At 39.0% G+C, this 19,575-nt stretch overlaps 4 protein-coding genes across 4 annotated transcripts; all 4 read left to right on the forward strand.

Annotated features, from left to right (window-relative positions):
* The first annotated feature begins 1,598 nt into the window (after nt 1–1,598).
* On the forward strand, nt 1,599–3,437 carry LOC128252011 (uncharacterized). Its single transcript, XM_052979367.1, has 2 exons — nt 1,599–1,756; nt 2,400–3,437. Exons 1-2 carry the CDS (start codon nt 1,739–1,741, stop codon nt 2,928–2,930), a joined length of 549 nt encoding a protein of 182 aa, XP_052835327.1. The 5' UTR covers nt 1,599–1,738; the 3' UTR covers nt 2,931–3,437.
* Nucleotides 3,438–5,486: 2,049 nt separating this feature from the next.
* Nucleotides 5,487–9,556, forward strand: LOC128252004 (sodium-coupled monocarboxylate transporter 2). The gene is made up of 8 exons (XM_052979355.1): nt 5,487–5,850; nt 5,956–6,878; nt 6,943–7,060; nt 7,125–7,192; nt 7,538–7,689; nt 7,743–7,883; nt 8,333–8,816; nt 8,876–9,556. The coding sequence occupies exons 2-8, from the start codon at nt 6,483–6,485 to the stop codon at nt 9,299–9,301; spliced, it is 1,785 nt and encodes a 594-aa protein (XP_052835315.1). The 5' UTR covers nt 5,487–5,850; nt 5,956–6,482; the 3' UTR covers nt 9,302–9,556.
* Nucleotides 9,557–11,083: 1,527 nt separating this feature from the next.
* LOC128266645 (sodium-coupled monocarboxylate transporter 1) lies at nt 11,084–15,040 on the forward strand. The gene is made up of 8 exons (XM_053003300.1): nt 11,084–11,602; nt 11,874–12,033; nt 12,258–12,375; nt 12,427–12,646; nt 12,703–12,843; nt 13,603–13,711; nt 13,914–14,446; nt 14,524–15,040. Exons 1-8 carry the CDS (start codon nt 11,331–11,333, stop codon nt 14,867–14,869), a joined length of 1,899 nt encoding a protein of 632 aa, XP_052859260.1. The 5' UTR covers nt 11,084–11,330; the 3' UTR covers nt 14,870–15,040.
* Nucleotides 15,041–16,713: 1,673 nt separating this feature from the next.
* Nucleotides 16,714–19,534, forward strand: LOC128266369 (sodium-coupled monocarboxylate transporter 2). Its single transcript, XM_053002854.1, has 7 exons — nt 16,714–17,063; nt 17,200–17,359; nt 17,557–17,674; nt 17,738–17,957; nt 18,039–18,288; nt 18,347–18,879; nt 18,939–19,534. Exons 1-7 carry the CDS (start codon nt 16,828–16,830, stop codon nt 19,285–19,287), a joined length of 1,866 nt encoding a protein of 621 aa, XP_052858814.1. The 5' UTR covers nt 16,714–16,827; the 3' UTR covers nt 19,288–19,534.
* Nucleotides 19,535–19,575: the final 41 nt, after the last annotated feature.

The raw sequence follows: 19,575 nt of genomic DNA on the forward strand, positions 1-19,575 counted from the left end.
TATTTCAAAAACTAAATACTCTAGAAAACGTTAAAATTTTGCGTGTATGTTTAAAAACATTGAAGCTATTATGATTTGCAGCTCAATTATGATAGTTCCTATGGCAGCTATACGATTGTTCCTATGGGAGCTATATGCTATAGTCGTCCGATTTTGTTGAAATTTAAACCGTAATTCTGAAATATTTAACCATTATTATATCTCGAAGAACTAAAAAAAAATTAAAAAACACCAAAGTTATAATTTTTTTTTATTTTTTTTGCCAATTGTTCCTATGGGAGCTATATGCTATAGTCGTCCGATTTTGATGAAACTTAAGCCGTAATTCTGAAATGTTTAACCATTACTATATTTCGAAGAACTAAAAAAAAAAATAAAAAAACAGCAAAGTTAAATCTTTTTTTATTTATTTTTATGATTGTTCCTATGGGAGCTATAAGCTATAGTCGTCCGATTTAGATGAAATTTAAACCGTTATTCTGAAATATTTAACCATTACTATATCTCGAAGAACTAAAAAAAAATTAAAAAACACCAAAGTTATATTTTTCCGATTGTTCCTATGGGAGCTATATGCTATAGTCGTCCGATTCGGCTCGATCCGACTTATATACTACCTGCAATAGAAAGACAACTTTTGGGAAAGTTTTATGCAGATAGCTTTAAAACTGAGAGACTAGTTTGCGTAGAAACGGACGGACAGACGGACATGGCTAGATCGACTCTCCTAGTGATGCTGATCAAGAATATATATACTTTATAGGGTCGGAGATGTCTCCTTCACTGCGTTGCAAACTTCTGACTGAAATTATAATACCCTCTGCAAGGGTATAAAAACGTTTAAGAGAAAGAAAGGTTTTCACATTTTAAGAAATTTTTAAGACAAACGCGTCCAAGTCTTTGTTAAATTTTTTGGGGCTCTTGCTATTGCCCCACTCATCTGCAAATGTAAATTAAATTTACCTCCTTGGGAAACATTAATTATACGCCCCGTGGTGCCATAGAGGCCTACTGCTCCACTTTGAGATCATACTTATTATACATGTCTCTGCCCCCTTTTACTTCCCCCAATTCGCATTTCCCAGCCCATTTCGTAATCTTTCGTGAACATGTGACGCTGATGCTGATGGATGACGAGCCCAGGCTGCGAATTACTCACAATTGAAATGCAAATGCAGGCAACGGGAAATGAGATCTGAAAACTGAAGTTTCGTCACTGGAGCCATCCCTCATGGCCAAAAAAAAATATTTATTTTCTGAGCCACCATTATCCTCGTGGGCTGCCTGACAATCTCAGTGGCTGGGTTGTTTACCTTTGGTATCAATTGCGGTGGTGGAAAAATTCACTTCCTGGTCCAAGTCGCGAATCGAAGGAAAGTGCCAAAGAAAATCTCAAATACCAAAATCGTTAGCGACATTTTTTTTTTCGGCCTTTTCTTTTTTTTCTTATGTCTTGACGTTGTGTTTTCCATTTGGAAATTTTGTTTTATTGTGAGAAGCGCACTGCCACAGCAGCAGAAAAAACAAGTTGCGGACGAAGTTTGGCGATAATGACGTTGCCGAATGGACGAGTTGGGCCGAAGAGCTGAAAACTGAAGTCCGCGGGTATAAAGAGTGGCTCTGCTGGCCAGGGAGATGCATTCAGTCGCTGGTTCCCCACTCGAAAGCAACCAAATTTACTCCACTCTACTCTACTCAACTTTTCTTCCCAACAAACACACTCACCCAACTCGTGGCTATGAACTCCTTCTCAGTGGTAAGTAATAAACGATACCAAAGATCTCAAGGCCCAGGCAGCCGACCGAAAAAAAGTGCACCTAAACGGATAACGGACTTAAAACGGATTTTAAAAAATAACCATTCTATGTTGGCCAAGAACCCAACAAATGAATTCTTAAACCAAAAAGGCTTCCAAAACCTATTTTCAAAAGTCCTCAAAACAACAAGATTAGTACAAGAATATTTATAGGAATTTAAAAGTATCTAGTATCAGAAGCTTTTCATAATAAATTTTTCTTAAAACTCAAAGAAACGAGATGATTACTTTTACCCTTTCCAAAATCTCTTATTGTAATTTTAAAGGTGTATTTAAAACTCTTAATTCGCGGACCAAAGTCCGCAAAAAAACAATCTTAGTATACGAACATGTACAGCATCCTTTAAATATCTAGTAACAGTAGCTCCTTATATTTACCATTTCCAAAAACTCGAAAAAACAAGTTGAGAACTCTTAATGTTGGGTTATTTTAAACAAATTTTATTTAAAATAAGTTTTAATTCTGAGGATTCCCAATCAACGAACATTTTGATCGAAATCCTTAAGAAATAAACTACTGTATTAGGAAAGACTTTTAGGATTTGGATAAATATCCCACTACTCTATTGTTTCCTTTTTCTAGTTCTTAGTGTTCGCTCTGGCGGCCTTGGCTGCGGCAGAGCCACCATCCGGATATAACTATCCCCGCGGAGGAGGAGGAGGTGGCTCGGGAGGTGGCTTTGGAGGTGGCTTTGGGGGCGGATTCGGAGGCGGCGGCGGCGGCTACCAGGCTGTGAGCGGCGGCTTCCAGACTTCCGAAGGACAGAACGTTGATCCCCAGCTACTGGAGCAGGTGCGTCAGATCCTGCTGAACGAGGAGAGCAAGCAAGGAGGAGGTGGTGGTGGCGGCGGCGGCGGCGGCGGCGGCTATCCTAGTGGCCCGTCCACCAACTATGGTCCTCCATCGACCAGTTACGGAGCTCCTGGAATCGGAGGAGGTGGTGGCCGTGTGGTTGGAATCGACCTGGAAGGCGTGCGTCAGGCCATCCAGGTGGCCCAGTTCGCCCAGCAGAGCTCGCAGTCGGGAGGCGGCGGCGGCGGATACCCCAGTGCCCCATCTGGATCGTATGGAGCCCCCTCGAGGCCCAGCGGCAGCTATGGAGCGCCCTTCTAGATCCCCGCAACGGTCTCACACACATCTCTCTGCCAAAAATGAATACCGACGGACACGAATACCGACAAAGACGACATCAATTTGGGCATCCTGGACCTAGAAAAAGGAACTACCGATTCGCTCTGATCCCGAGAGATCTGGTGATCGTTTCCCATCTCAAGACCCCTTCCTAAACTCAGCGACTGTACATCCCGTTCCCTTAAGAACCCAAACTCAATCTCAAATTTCGGCTCGTACCTTCAAAACGAATTTCGAATCCGTGGCTTCGTTTTGGACTTTTTTTGTAACCCTTGTAAATAGTTTTCTCACACTACACGAAAGCAAGAAAAACCGAAATCGAAATCCACAAAACAACAACACCCAGAACACCAAGATGGAAAAAAAATTCCAGACAGTGTTATAACGCATTATTAGCTCGTAAGTGTTTTTATTTTATATGAAACAAACAAAGAAACAACAAAAAATATGAAAACAATAAAAAAAATAGTAAATTTTGTCACCGTTAAATCATAGCCATGTTTTTATTTCAACTTCAATGGGGTGTGCCGTAAAAATTCATCGTAAAACTCATCATTAAAAGCAACTGACCTTATTTCTTATTGTTTACCTCCGAAACACTCGATGATCTCGTAATGACAATCCATTCACATAGGCCAAAACCAATTTAGCGAGTTCACAGCATTCATACCGACTTGTCACTGGCCTCATCCGAGTTTATTAAATACCAAACCATATAAACACCTTCAAAAATCCTTTCACTTTTCAACTTGAAGATGTGGTATCTGTAACCCCTGCCCTAGCCTCACATACATTGTTCAAAACGTTTTTTAAAATCAGGTACATTGGCATTTATACTTTCAGATTTTAAAATATTGAATAATATATCAGTAGGACATGAAAAGTCAGATAAAACAATGGTTTCTGATACTAGTTTAAAATTGTTGAGTTTTTATAGCCCTGAACTTGTATACTTTTTACTCAGAGAAAATAGGTTTCTTAAATTTAAAGTGTTAGGCCCAAAAAGATGGTAAAAACATTTAAGAAAATAAAACAAAACATTTTGGTAACACTAAGTTAAAACAAATTTATATAAAGCGGCTTTCTTTTTAAAATATTTCTACAATGGTTTTGCATCTAAGACATTTGCCACTTATTTTTGTGTATTTAGCGTTTTTTTTTTTACATTAACAAAATTTAAAAATTTGTTTTACTACTTTGATTTAAATATAAATCAAACATTTATTTCAAATTAAATTTTAACGCTAACAAATATCGTGCAGTGCATGGAGTACTCTCAGGCTTAAAGGCCGTCGTGCAAGTTCTCGAAATGAAAGATGTGGACGGAGAAGAGGATGGCGTTTTGGATGGCATATGGAACCGGAGGGGCGCTGCGCTCATTACGCCAATGTTGCGACAGATGCAGTCAAGACTCTGGGTTAGATGCTTCGCCTGGCGGGGAAGGAGCTCGGGGCCAGGGGAGAATGAGTCGATGGACATCAACTATTACCACTACTGAAGTTGGAGTTGTGGCTCAGAGCTATAAGTGAAGTGGAAGCTGGAGCTGAAGTTGCAGCCACTTAACAAACATTCGGCATCATTAAAATTGCCCAATCGAATGCGTGCCGAGATGGCCATCCAAAACGATGCACTGGCAGATGAGACGCCAAATTAAGTGGAATCCACCGATGACGGCATCAGAAAAGCTGCAGAAGCTAAAAAAAACCATATGTATATACATATTCAATTATTCAGGTGTCTGATCGATCAAACAAGGAGAGTAAGATTGCACTTTCATGTTGCCATCATAAGTCACAACTTGTATGAGATAACTATGCCAAGACTACAAACTATAAGTAAAATCATATTTTGTTCGTAAAATCATATCATATCATATTATTACAATATGGTAAAGTCCAATCACTATTGAGTTACTACAAAGAAATATATGTAAATGACATAGAGAGTTCTGTTTGGCTGATGGTATAGAGATAAATATCATATGTGAAACGATATAGATAACGGCATGTTACTTTCGTCTTCCTTTTTTCATAGAAAGATTACAGATTGGCCCGCTATTTAGTCATTTACAAGCCGCAAAAAGCGCCAGTTATTTTGGAATTTTATTTGTTTGTTTATATTTTGAATAACTTATAAATAAATTTACTAATGCTAAAAATTTTGTCCTATATCAAAATTACTACCCGTTTCCAAAAACCACTATTGTGATTAATTATTTATTTCTTGTTTTAAACTGATATAAAAAGAATAATATTAGAAATACTACGCGTTCTCGAAATCACCTAATGTGATGAAATCATTAATCTCCCGTTTTAAGCTGATATAAAAAATATATACATATATACAAATTATGATTACAACTTCTTTATTTCCGACCGTAACAAAGAAATATATGTAAATGACATAGAGAGTTGGTTTTGGCTGATGTTATAGAGATAAAGTTCATATGTAAAACGATATAGATAACGGCATGTTACTTTCGTCTTCCTTTTTTCTTAGAAAGGTTACAGATTGGCACGCTAATTTATGTGGCTTGCGATTTAGTCATTTACAAGCCGCAAAAGGTCCCAGTTATATTCGAATTTTATTTATTTACCTTAACGCTAAAATTGTTGTCCTATAAAAAAATTACTACCCGTTTCCAAAAACAACTATTGGGATTAAATAAATTATTTCCTGTTTTAAGCTGATAAAAAAATAACAATATTAGAAATACTACCCGTTCTCGAAAGCACCTAATGTGATGACATCATTAATCTCCCGTCTTAAGCTGATATAAAAAGTATATACATATGTATATAGCAATTATGATAATTTAAGCGAACGCTAAGAACTATCAAAGCTCCAGATCTATAAAACCTACATGAGTATTTACATAAAGCCTAGCAGGGCAATACACTAGGTAAATGCTCTTAAATAAAACATTTGATAAGAATCAACTTTCAGCATTCCAATGAAAAAAAAATAATAAGACTCACTATAAGCTTATAAAATTCTTACTTTTCAGCTCACGATAAGCTTTAACAATTGAAGCGGCCTTGTCTGGGACCAAATCCTGAACACGGTCCTCGAGAGATTTCACCTCACGTGAACTGCTCCTCTTCCCAGATGACTTGCCAAAAGCCGATGACTAGCGGGTTCTCGGCCGGACTATAATAGTGATATCAGTACATTAGTAAACAGCTTTGCTAGTTGAATGACAGTGAAAACATTGGGTGACCCAGCAGCGGACCCATCGCAGATTACTTAATCTCGGTTAACGAGGAGTTCTTATCGCACTCTACTGTGAGAAACTGACAAAGGGGCCTTAAGATCCTAGAAGATTATACCATCATCTAGATAAGGTTCGTACGCGAGTCCGCCGTCGATAGATTGTATTTAGAGCAGGCAATTCCGGAGATAATTTGTGGGTGGGCAGAAAAATCTTATATAAAGACAAGGCGGTTGCCGGGATCCGCTTAATCGTGATTCTACGTCCCCGGAGCCAGAAAGTAAAAAGTGATCCGTGATCTGTGAACCGTGAATCCTTTCGAAATGGCGTCCCTTGTGAATGCCACCGTTTTCGCAACCACGGCTGCCACCGTTATTCCCGATTCCCAGTTTATTTTCAATTCCACGGACTACGCCGTATTCGCACTAATGCTGGGAATCTCCGCCTCAATCGGAGTTTACTTCGGATTCTTTGCCAAGGGTGCCGACACCACGGAGGAGTATCTGATGGGCGGCAAGCGGATGAAGACCATTCCGATTGCCATTTCTCTGGTGGCCAGCCAATTGTCGGCCATCTCCATAATGACCATTCCGGCGGAGATGTACGCCTACGGAGTCAATTGGTTTTTCAACGTGGTTTGCATGCTGGTTGTGGTGCCGCTTCTCAACTACGTGGTCATCCCGGTCTTTTATAACAACAACATCACAAACTGCTACGAGGTGATCTAGTTGTGTTGAGTTTTTCCAAAGGGAACGTTTTTTATTTCATTTCCTATGTCCGCAGTACTTGGAGATGCGTTTTTGCCGGGAGGTAAGAGTGCTTCAGACATTCATCTTCATCATGACGATGTTCTTTATGCTGCCAATCTTTATTTTTCTGCCTTCACTGGCTTTTGCACAGGGTAAGAGAGTGGCTAATCTTAGGTATTAATTGTTCTCCAGTTAGCAATTTTCTTCCTTCTTTAGTGACTGGATTTAATGTGCACATTATCAACACCATTGTCTGCGGCATTTGCATCTTCTACACCATGTTTGTAAGTACACTGGTGAAAAAACGTAGTAAATCTAAGTATTACATGCTCAATTTAAGTATTTTTCGCTTTGATTTTAAACTATTGCTGTTTTTAGTTATTTTAAAAATTAATTTATTTCCTTTTCCTTTTTCATCTGACTATTTTCGAAATAGATTTTGATATCTAAAAATTAAATTTAAGTTGACCCATTTCAAATTTAATATATTTGTTTATTTTTTAATATTTTTTTTTTTTAATTCCATTTTTATCAGTATAATAACAGGTTAGGAAAAATAATAAATAGTGTCTTTAAACTTTAAATGTTTTGGAAAGCAATCATCTTAATCTTTTTTATATACATTTTAGGGCGGCATCAAGGCTGTGGTGTGGACCGATGTTATCCAAGCCGCAATAATGGTTGTGTCGGTTGTTCTGGTGGGTATAATGGGCGCCAATCGAGTGGGTGGTTTCTCCGAAGTTTTCAGCATTGCCGGCGAGGGAGGGCGATTAGATATCAAGTGTGTTGCACCAGACCCACTATCAATTCGATGCTAAATCCTTGTTATTTCAGCTACAATTTTGATTTGACCACACGCTCAACAATTTGGAATATTTTCACCTCGGCGACACTAATGTGGTCGGGATATGTGGGTTTGAATCAGAGCTGCGTTCAGAGAATTGTGTCCCTGCCATCATTGGGTCACGCCCGGAGGTAAGTATTTTATACCCAAATTAAGTATTTTTAGTTTTAATTTTCATCCATTGTGGATTTTAGTAATTTTCACTATGAAAATATTACTATTACTATATATTAATATTATTTAAATATTTAATTTGACACCCTCCGGATTTTAATATATGAAAATTTAATATGAAGTTAAACCATATTAAATATTGTATAATATTTAAAAAATAGGGCATGTCTTTAATATGCATGGTATTAAATTTAATATTTTTTTTTAAATTTAAGTATGTAAAATACCAATGTTGGATTTTATAAAGATTTTTGTACCATGTTTTTTGAATCAGTGTAGGGTCACGACTGATCTTAGTTAAAAAGTTCAATAATAAGATACATAAAATGACAGTTTGTCAAATCAGTTTTAGTTATAGAGTTTTTTAACCACATTTGTAACCTTCACCAACTTTTTTCCCAAACAGAGCCCTCGTCCTTTTCGGCTTTGGCTTCATCCTGATCATGTTCTTCAACTGCTTCACGGGCGTCGTTATATACGCCCGCTTCCACGACTGCGATCCCCTCGAAGCAGGTCATGTCTCTAAGGTGGACAAGATGGTTCCGTATTTCGTGCAGGATACAGTGGGTCAGTTGTGGGGCATGCCAGGCGTGTTCATTTCGTGTGTGTTCAGTGCTGCTCTCAGCACACTGTCCGCCAGTATAAATTCGTTGGGCGGAGTGGTCTACTTTGACTACATCAAACCCCACATCCGGCACACGGAGCACAGGGCCAACGTGATTATGAAGCTGTTCGTGCTCTTTTCTGGAATCTATTGCATCATTGGGGGAATGGTGGTGGAGAACTTCAACTCCATTCTACAGGTTATCTATTCGATTGGAGGCGTTAGCTTTGGCTCCACGTGTGGTGTTTTCATGCTGGGAATGCTGGTACCGAAATCTCATGGAAGGGTAAGCTAGTGAGTTTCAGAGTTATCTTCAAGTCTTACCCTTGTCTTTAATCCTTTTAGGCTGCCTTGGTTGGGGTGTTTGTTAGTATCGTCTGCATGGCCAGTATTGTGATTTTGAGTTGGGGACGCAATCACTACGATCCTCTGCCCACCAGCACTGCCGCCTGTCCAGCTCCTTCTTTCAACGCAACCATTACCAATTCCAGCACAGTTTCATCACTGCTTTTTAGTTCCACAACAGAAGGCCCGGAAAAAGTTGATGAGGGGTTCAGCATCCTGGATCTCTCCTTTAACTGGTACACGGTGATGGGCTTCGTCATCACCTGGCTGGTAGCTGTTCCCCTGAGCTACATCCTGAAGCCTAGACCCGATTACAAACCGGACCCAAAGCTCCTGTCTCCGGTGGTGCAGCCCTTTGTCCAGTACAAGTTGACACCATTGGAGGAACCCCACCAACTGAAGCTGGAAAAGCCCGAAAAAGTATGAGGACAGGGGTGTGGTTCTTAACAATAAAGTATGCTTCATAAGCATAAATATATTATAACATAGGTAGTGCAGCTTAAACTCTCTAACTCTCAACAATATCTATCAAGTAATTTTTTAAAGCCTTAAACGGTTCTTTATTGTTCTATCAAATGTTAACTGTGTGGTCCAGTTTCTAAATGTTCTATTAAGTGTTAACTGTTAACTAGTTTGTTAGCGGAGTACACAAAATAAAATAAAACTAACTAAGAAAATTAATTTCTTTTTTCTTTTTGATTAAAGTTCTTCTAGATAGGTTTAACTGTAGATACTAGGGGTTTTATTCAGCAGATGCTAGACAGATGGAAACTGCCTGCTTATCACCATAACTACAATAACAACGTTAGCCTTGGTGAGAAAAGAGGTTCTAAATATACCCACCAAGTTAACTTAATCTTCATCGTTTGTTAGCAGTATCCAAAACTCTCTGATGCGAATGATCAGTCTAATCAGTTGTGCAAAGGGTCCCAACCAAAGTCATAATTCATATCGCTGACATTGGCAAATATTTGAGCCGTAATAGGTGAGCCAGCAGTGTTAAACTCTAACCACTCATACCAAGGTTCTTATAACAGCCACGCTTTCTGCAGACTTATCACGAGTATTTACCCCCGTCAAAAAATGAAATTATGCTTAGACAAACACTTAAAACGGAAAGTTTCAACAGACATGAGAATAGTAATTAGAATTGCCTTTGAAAAAAAACACATGATAGATATTTTAACTTTTGGGCATGATTATACTTTTATTTAAGACTATTTATCTACAGTTCAAGTGCAACTGATAAAGTCATTGTGAATAACTAAAAATAATCGAAAGCTTACTCTCTCTCTTCTTAAATAACAGAGTTTAAGTCAAAAAAAACATCTTGGATAAAGTAAATTATCCCTAAGCTTAATTTGACAATTTAAAACTCGAATTTCAGTTGTTTTCCCTAAGACAGCAAGCACTTTACATCTAAATGGGAAGACAAGCAGCTAAGTAAGTAACAGATAGCTAAGACACACATTTACCGATTACCGATTGCATGCAAACATTGAAAGACTTTGTCACTTTTAAATCTTAAATAGTACTTTAGATGAACAAAATATTTGTAAACTCAAACACACCTATCTAAAAATAAATTAAAAACACAACTAATTTTAGTGTCTAAAAAAATAGTTTATATTTTTACGTAGTAGAAATTGTTTGAATGTATTATATATTAATTTGTATTAAAATATTCTAATAGTAAAAATCTAGTAATTACTTGAACTAAAAACCAAAGAATTGGATTATAAAAATAAAAAACATTTTTTGTAGTCAAAACAAAATAACCAATCTTAAGGCAATACCTTTAAGTATTCTATACTATACTAACTGTAATTAATCTCAATTGTCGTGTGTACTAGAATTTAATACAAATGAGAAACACTGATGTACATATGAAGATATATGGAATGGGCAAGAAGCTATATAACAGTGTAAGGTTTTTAAAAGGCATTCCCTCAGAACCCTAAGAAAATGTCAGTATTATCGCATCGCATCGCTTTTCGCGCCCACCTTGACATCATCCTAAAGGAATCTATTTAGTATAAATTATTATTTAAAGGTATTCCTTCGATTTGCATCTCTTAAGGGTATTCAGAGTTTCGGATTTGGAAAATAGCACCCACATTTTGTTTTTATTTCAGCAAAGAGCATTTCAGCAGACTTAGAACCAGAATGTGATGCTGTCCGATTCACCAATTCAAGTTATACTCCAATTATAACACTTGTACATTTTAACCTCGTACATGCCGGCTATGTGGGAACGCCAGGCACAAAAATAACAACACAATATAAGAGCGGCATGCCGGACAGATAAGTGGAGCGCTAAGCTCCCGTATGATTTACGGGGTAAACGTCAAGTTCAGATAAGGAGGCGCCCCAGGCGGGAGCTATATTAAAGTACAATCCAAGCCAGGGCCTGCAAGTTTTCCCCCAGCATCCGTGCCATGTGTACGGGTTTGACATGACAAAAACCTTACGTCGAGAGCATAAAATCACCATAATTCCAGACAGGATGCCCAGTGCTACCACTATAGCTAGTGGCGTTTCCGGCGCTTCGCAGGACTTAAGGTTTGGCCTCACGGACTATGTGGTCTTCGTCATCATGCTGGGCGCTTCTGCAGGCATTGGAGTCTACTTTGGATTCTTCTCAAAGACCAAGAACACTACGGAGGAGTACCTGCGAGGCGGGAAGAAGATGCAGACCCTGCCCATTGCCATATCTCTGGTGGCCAGGTGAGAGAACAGTGGTGTCCGGCGTTCCCAGTCGGATTCCTCCCGATTCCGTCACAGTTTATCTTGCTTTATTGGGGCTCATATAAGCGGGTTGCGTCAATTGCTCAAAAGGGTTATAGGTGCGCTGTGTTCTAGGAACTGCTCGTATTGGGGATTTGAAAAATTCCATCATAATGATTGAGTAACCCACACGGAACTAGAGAATCTATTTGGGCATTAATCATATTTGATTACTGGAGCTCGCACACTAATATATGTGTATAATTTCCAGTCAATTATCTGGCATTGCCATCATGTCCATACCTGCGGAAAGCTATACTTATGGATTCAACTACATATTCGTGGTTTTGGCCATGATTGTGGTGATTCCTATTTTAATCTACATCATTGTGCCTGTTTTCTACGAGAACAATGTTTCCAATTGCTATGAGGTAAGTGAGAAGTTACAAAAAAAAAACTTTGTTGTAATTGATCTAAAGTTAATGTTAAACATTCTTCAAAATCAGAATTAGTTATACAAATAAGACAGATCATCTATACAGAAAATTTACAACCCAATTAAGCCACTATTACTTAAACACTACACTCATTCAAATATTTTACTAAATACTTAAGAGTAACTTAATATATTTTATATATTTTTTCCACACATAAGTATTTGGAGATGAGGTTTAACAAGCGAACCCGACAGTTGGTGACCGCCACCTTCGTTATGAACTCGTTCCTGATGCTGCCGGTTTACATGTTTATTCCATCTTTAGCCTTTGCCCAGGGTGAGTAATCGAAACCCTCAAATCAGTGTCCGCTTAAATCTTACATTGCAGTGACTGGTATGAATATCCATGTCATCAACGTAATGGTCTCCTCCATCTGCATTTTCTATACGATGCTGGGAGGGATCAAGGCGGTGGTTTGGACGGATGTCGTTCAGGGGGCAATTATGCTTTTGTCCGTGGTCGCCGTGGGAGTTTTGGGCACCATCCGATCGGGAGGCGTATCCACTGTTATAGAAAATGCCTCTGAAGGCGGTCGCCTTAACTTTGAGTAACTTTGTAGGCTCTAAGTTTAAAGAAAGCGTTTAAAACCCACTAATATTGCAGCTTTGGTTTGGATCCTCGCATTCGCATGACTTTCTGGAGCGCCACAATGGGAGGAATTTTTATGTGGACGGGTCACATTGGCCTAAATCAAAGCTGTGTGCAGCGCATCGTTTCCCTGCCGTCGTACACCCATGCCAAAAAGTAAGATTATAGATTAATAATTTAAATTAATAATTAATTAATTTAAATCAATAATTTAAATTAAATTAAAACAAGAAAGGAAGCAAACTTCGGCAAGCCGAAGTTTATATACCCTTGCAACTATTGCAAGAATTAAATATTTTTGAACACATTAAAATTATGAATTACTTGCGTATATGTCTAAAAACATTGAAGCAATGATGATTTGCAGCTCAATTATTAGATAGTTTTTTTATATAATTATATTATTTATATGGGAGCTATATGATATAGTCGTCCGATTTTGATGAAATTTAAACCGTAATTATTTTTATGATTGTTCCTATGGGAGCTATATGCTATAGTCGTCGATTTTGATGAAATTTAAACCGTAATTCTGAAATATTTAACCATTACTATATCTCGAAGATTGTACTATGGGAGATATATGCTATAGTCGTCCGATCCGGCTCGTTCCGACTTATATACTACCTGCAATAGAAAGACAACTTTTGGGAAAGTTTCATGCAGATAGCTTTAAAACTGAGAGACTAGTTTGCGTAGAAACGGACGGACAGACGGACATGGCTAGATCGACTCGCCTAGTGATGCTGATCAAGAATATATATACTTTATAGGGTCGGAGATGTCTCCTTCACTGCATTCAAACTTCTGACTGAAATTATAATACCCTCTGCAAGGGTATAAAAATTATTCGAAAAAATGGCTAGTTTTTCAAACTTTAATTTAAATGTTATCATTTTCGAATTGTCTTTACAGATCCCTGATTATTGCTGGACTGGGTTTCCTAATCATCAGTTTCTTCAACACTATCTCGGGTATAATTATGTTTGCACGCTACCATGGATGTGATCCAATGATAGCTGGTGTAAGTTTCTTTTTAAAAAAAACCTCATAAATCTTTTTTTTTTTGAGTATAAACTTATAATAAAGATAGAGACTTATAATAAATTCAAGTTAAATCTATTTTCCATATTTACTAGGCTAAAAATCTATTGTATACATGATACATTATTATTTTAATGACATACTAAAAATATAAAATTACTGTGCATTTAATACCTTTTTAGCTGGTCAGCAAGCCGGACAAAATGATGCCGTTCTTTGTGCAGGACATCATGGGTCACCTGGCCGGAATGCCGGGTGTGTTCATCTCCTGCGTGTTTAGTGCCGCCCTCAGTTCGCTTTCGGCAACATTGAACTCCCTGGCCGGAGTGGTGTACTTCGACTACATAAAGCCCCGTATCCGGCACACGGAGGCCCGAGCCAACTGGGCCATGAAGCTGATTGTTGTGGTGATGGGCGGCTACTGCATCCTGGGCGGCTTCATGGTGCAGAACTTCAACTCCATTCTGCAAACGGTGGTCACCATCACCGGTATCAACACGGGCGCTGTGGTGGGGGTGTTCCTGCTCGGGATGTTTGTGCCCCGCTGCAATGCCAAGACGGCTGTAACCAGTATTATCTTCAGTGTGGTCGCCATGGTTTGGGTCATTGCCAATGGGCAGATAAACTTCAAATCCGGCCTGATTAAGTACGAGCCCTTGCCGAATTCGCTGGATCAGTGCGAAGCCCGTGGTCTGCACATGATTGCGGATGTAGTGTGAGTAAACCCGCTGCACCGTTTACAACCAGCTTAGGGCTAAATTGTATTTTCTTAAAACTGCCCTTAATCTTTAGCAACAAGACTGACTTCTCTCCCGTCACAATGAAGCCGCCTTCTGGAGGAGCAGTGACCACAGCCTTCCGCAGCGATCGGGACTTCTCCCTTTACGACATCTCTTTCTATTGGTACAAGGTTCTGGGTACCGCTCTGATCTTCCTGTGGGCAGTGCCAATGAGTTACATCTGTCGACCGAATAAACACGAAAAACAGAATCCGAAGATGTACTCGCCCTTCGTGAGGAAGTTCCTCACTCTGCCTGAGGCGGATCAGGAACTGGAGGAGGTGCCTCTGCGAGGTGAGATTCCCCACCTCCGGTTAGATCTTGGCGAAAAGGAAAACAAAGCTGGTCTCGAACACTAATTCTTTTTAGGTTGAACTATGAAAAAGACGGTTAAGTAAAATAAATAAAACAAAACTAAGAGAAATAACAGCGTTTGTGATAAAGATTTTTAGGAAATATAGGATCAAAGAGTATTGGAAAGTTACAATATTGACTTTTTAATGTAGTATTTTAAAAGCTGAGCTTCCCGAATTACAAAATAGATTTTTAAACAAGAAAGAAAGCTAACTTCGGCAAGCCGAAGTTCATACACCCTTGCAGCTATTGCAAGAATTAAATATTTTTTAAAAAATTTAAATTATCAAGTAAATCATGTGTGCCTATGTGTTTAAAAACTTGAAGCTGTGATGATTTGCAGCTCAATTATTAGATAGTTATTTTATATATTTTTATTGTTCCTATGGGAGCTATATGATATAGTCGTCCGATTTTGATGAAATTTAAGCCGTAATTCTGAAATATTTATCCATTACTATATGTCGAAGAACTAAAAAAAAAAATTTAAAAACAGCAAAGTTATAATTTTTTTGTATTTTTTTTCCGATTGTTCCTATGGGAGCTATATGATATAGTCGTCCAATTTTGATGAAATTTAAACCGTAATTCTGAAATAGTTAACCATTACTATATGTCGAAGAACTAAGAAAATAATTTAAAAACAGCAAAGTTATAATTTTTTTTGTATTTGTTTTGCGATTGTCCCTATGGGAGCTATATGATATAGTCGTTCGATTTCGATGAAATTTAAATCTAAATTCTGAAATATTCAACTATTACTATATTTCGAAGAACTAAAAAAAATTAAAAAACAGCAAAGTTATATTTTTATTTATTTTTTCGATTGTTCCTATGGGAGCGATATGCTATAGTTGTCCGATCCGGCTCGTTCCGATTTATATACAACCTGCAATAGAAACCCAACTTTTGGGAAAGTTTCATGAAGATAGCTTTAAAACTGAGAGACTAGTTTGCGTAGAAACGGACGGACAGACGGACATGGCTAGATCGACTCGCCTAGTGATGCTGATCAAGAATATATATACTTTATAGGGTCGGAGATGTCTCCTTCACTGCGTTGCAAACTTCTGGCTGAAATTATAATACCCTCTGCAAGGGTATAAAAATATGTATGCATTTTTAGTAATTTTGAATTAAAATGAACAGTTCATATGATAACAATGAGTTTATGGTCATTATATAGATATTTTTCCACCTGATTTTAGTTACAAATCATGCAAAATTTAAATAAAAGTTTTTAACAAAACTTCGAAAACTGACTTTTGCTTTTATGTAAGAGGGTCCCTTAATTAACCAAGCTAATAACCATAAACTATAGGAATATTCTACAATGTAACTTATAATATAAGACATAATTTATTCAGGTTTTTTAGTCTCTAAAAATGTTAAGAAATAAAAAAAGTGTTTCCAACCAGTCCCTATTTCATCACAATGGCAAACAATTTCCAGGTTGTCTTGGGGACAACTAAAGGTCAAACTCTATTTTGCATTATATTTAGACTCGAGGATGCGTGCGCAAACCTCTTGCACTAGTAATTTACGTTTAGATATATACTCCTTCAATATCAATGACAATCATGGCTCCCACTGCGTTCAACTTCTGGTGATAATTCGAAAGGGTTGAGGCATTTCGACTTCGATTGATGGATGAGTTGGCACTTTATGAAGGGTATATGATCTCTGCGATTCCGGATGAGACTGGTTAGCTCGGCCTGTGCACTGTAAGACAGATTATGAGCGCTCCTTATTTACGATGTGGTTGCTCCGTTTACGACGGGCCTAGACAGATATCGTGCCAAGATAAGGGTGACCAGCTAACTGGAGACGCTACTTAAGAAGAGTGTCCACGAAGCGATCCCCACAAGTGTTCAGCCAGCATCCAGATGCGAAGCTCCTAGGCTTTTGCGATTCGGTTTTTCCCTAATTCGCGATCTCAGGGCTAAAGGACGCCATCGCAAGAATGACAAGCAGTGCCAGCGTTTTGGCCAGTACAGTGGCCACTTCCACGACGGCCGTCCTGGAGGATCTTCGCTTCAGCCTCACGGACTACTTGGTCTTTTCTCTGTTGCTGAGCGCGTCGGCCGGAATCGGGGTGTATTTCGGATTTTTCTCCAAGGCCAAGAATACCACGGAGGAGTACCTTCGAGGTGGCAAGAAGATGCCCACTCTGCCGGTGGCCATTTCCCTGGTCTCGAGGTGACTGTCCCGATCAATTTTTTCATTAAATTTCCATGTCGTCACTCCACATTGCCAGTAAAGATATACCAGACACGCCGTGGGCCCATAAAGATAGCGCCATATTACCGGGCCTCCTCTTTTTTATATCTTTTAGCCAACTTTCCGGGGTAGCGATGATGTCCGTTCCGGCAGAGACTTACTCCTTTGGATTCAACATGATGTTCGTAACCTGGGCCATGGTATTGGCAGTTCCTGTTCTTATATATGTCATTGTGCCCGTGTTTTACGATAATAATGTATCAAACTGCTACGAGGTGAGAAAACATTCCTAATGAGTAAGCTTATTCAACAATACTAAATTAATAGACACAAAAATGGCCAAATTGAATTAGATGACATTATAAAGGGTTCCCAAAAGTATTTTAGTAGCCTTATAATCAGAATATTTATTTTAAAGTAGCTCCCGAAAGTCGATATATATTACATATAATCCTTTTTTGATATTTTGTAGTACCTAGAGATGCGATTCAGCAAAAGGACCCGACAACTTGTGACCATTACGTTCATATTCAATCAATTCCTGATGCTTCCAGTATATATGTTTGTTCCATCGCTGGCCTTTTCCCAAGGTAAACGCTTTAATCAATTGAGCTAACAAAAAATATTCAATTTAAATTAATTTCAATTTTCAGTCACCGGCTACAACATTCACGTGATCAACACGGTAGTTTCGTCCATCTGCGTCTTTTACACGATGCTGGGGGGGATCAAGGCGGTGGTTTGGACCGATGTCGTTCAGGGAGGTGTAATGTTGATCTCAGTAGTCTTGGTGGCCATTTTGGGCACCTCGAATACAGGTGGTTTGGCCAATGTTCTGGAGAATGCTTCTGAGGGTGGTCGTTTGGATATGAAGTAAGTATTTTTAGAAGTGTAAGGTGTTAAACACTGAAATAGTTTGTTCAGCAGAAATTTACTTCAATTTATTTCTCTTAGCTTTGGTTTAGATCCACGCCTGCGTCTAACCTTCATTAGTGGAATGGCGAGCGGACTTTTAATGTGGACGGGCAAAGTTGGCCTAGACCAGAGCTGCGTTCAGAGAATTGTGTCCATGCCCTCTTATGGGCATGCCAAGAGGTGCCTTGTCATGGCCGGAATCGGTTTCCTGCTTGTCATGTCCTTCACCTGCTTTGCTGGCATCATCATGTTTGCCTACTATTACGGTTGCGATCCTATTCAGGCCGGGGTAATGTTTTTGATCTGCTGCAATAGTTGAACCAATATAAATTTCCCGACTTTTATAGCTGGTCACCAAGCCGGACAAGCTGATGCCCTTCTTCATCCAAGACATTATGGGCCATTTGATGGGCATGCCTGGCGTATTTATCTCCTGCGTGTTTAGTGCCTCACTGAGTTCTCTTTCCGCCAGTCTTAATTCATTCGCCGGAGTGGTGTACTTCGATTACATAAAACCGAGAATAAATCACACGGAAGCCAAAGCCAATGCGACCATGAAAATGGTTATCGTGGCTATGGGAGCCTACTGCATTCTGGGTGGCTTTGTCGTACAGAACTTCAACTCGATTATCCAGACGATGTGGACAATTACGGGCATCAATATGGGCGCTGTCGTTGGAGTATTTCTTCTGGGTATGTTTGTGCCCCGCTGCAATGCCAAGGTGGCGGTGACTGGGATCGCCTTTAGTGTTCTCGCCATGCTGTGGATCATTATCAATGGCCAAATGAACTTCAAGTCCGGCCTGGTAAAGTACGAACCTCTACCGAATGGACTGGACAGGTGCGAGGCAAGGAATTTCCAGGTCATCTTAAATGCCATGTAAGTTGAGATACCTAAAAGTAAAGTCGACAACAGATGCCCTGAAACATCTTTTCCAGAAACAATAACCTGACGAGGATCCCCACCACTCCGATTCCCTCTCTGGAAGCACCTAAGCAGGTGACCACCGCCTTCAATAGCAATCGCGACTTCTCCATCTACGACATTTCCTTCTACTGGTACAAGGTGTTGGGTGCCCTGCTGGTTTTTGTGTGGGCCATCCCTATGAGCTTTGTGTGGCCCTTGGACAAGGACGAGAAGCAGAACCCTAAGCTCTTCTCGCCCTTTGTCCGAAACTGGCTGAACCAGCCAGGTCCCGCGTTCGAGTTGGAGGAGTTGCCTCTGAAGACGCCACTATCCGATGAGCAAATCAAGGACAATGATAAGGGCATTGCAACAGAAGCCTAATCAACACAAATGTAAAGTTGCATTACAATTATTTAATAAACAAAATAAAAATAAGAATTCTATTCAAGAGTATTGAATAGGAAACCCAGTTCCCACTGATCACAAAACTGAACTTTCAAATATATCATTAGATAAAAACATTATAATGTGTGTTTTAGTAGTCGAGTTAACATCTGTCCCCGAAATGTAATATTGAAGTGTTTATGTTTAAAAACAATAAATTGATATAGAGTTTTAATTTATATTATATCCTTAAATGTTATTATTCCTGAAACCTCGAAATCTCAA

Source organism: Drosophila gunungcola, chromosome 3R (assembly GCF_025200985.1).
Source record: "Drosophila gunungcola strain Sukarami chromosome 3R, Dgunungcola_SK_2, whole genome shotgun sequence".
NCBI classification, from domain to species: Eukaryota; Metazoa; Arthropoda; class Insecta; order Diptera; family Drosophilidae; genus Drosophila; species Drosophila gunungcola.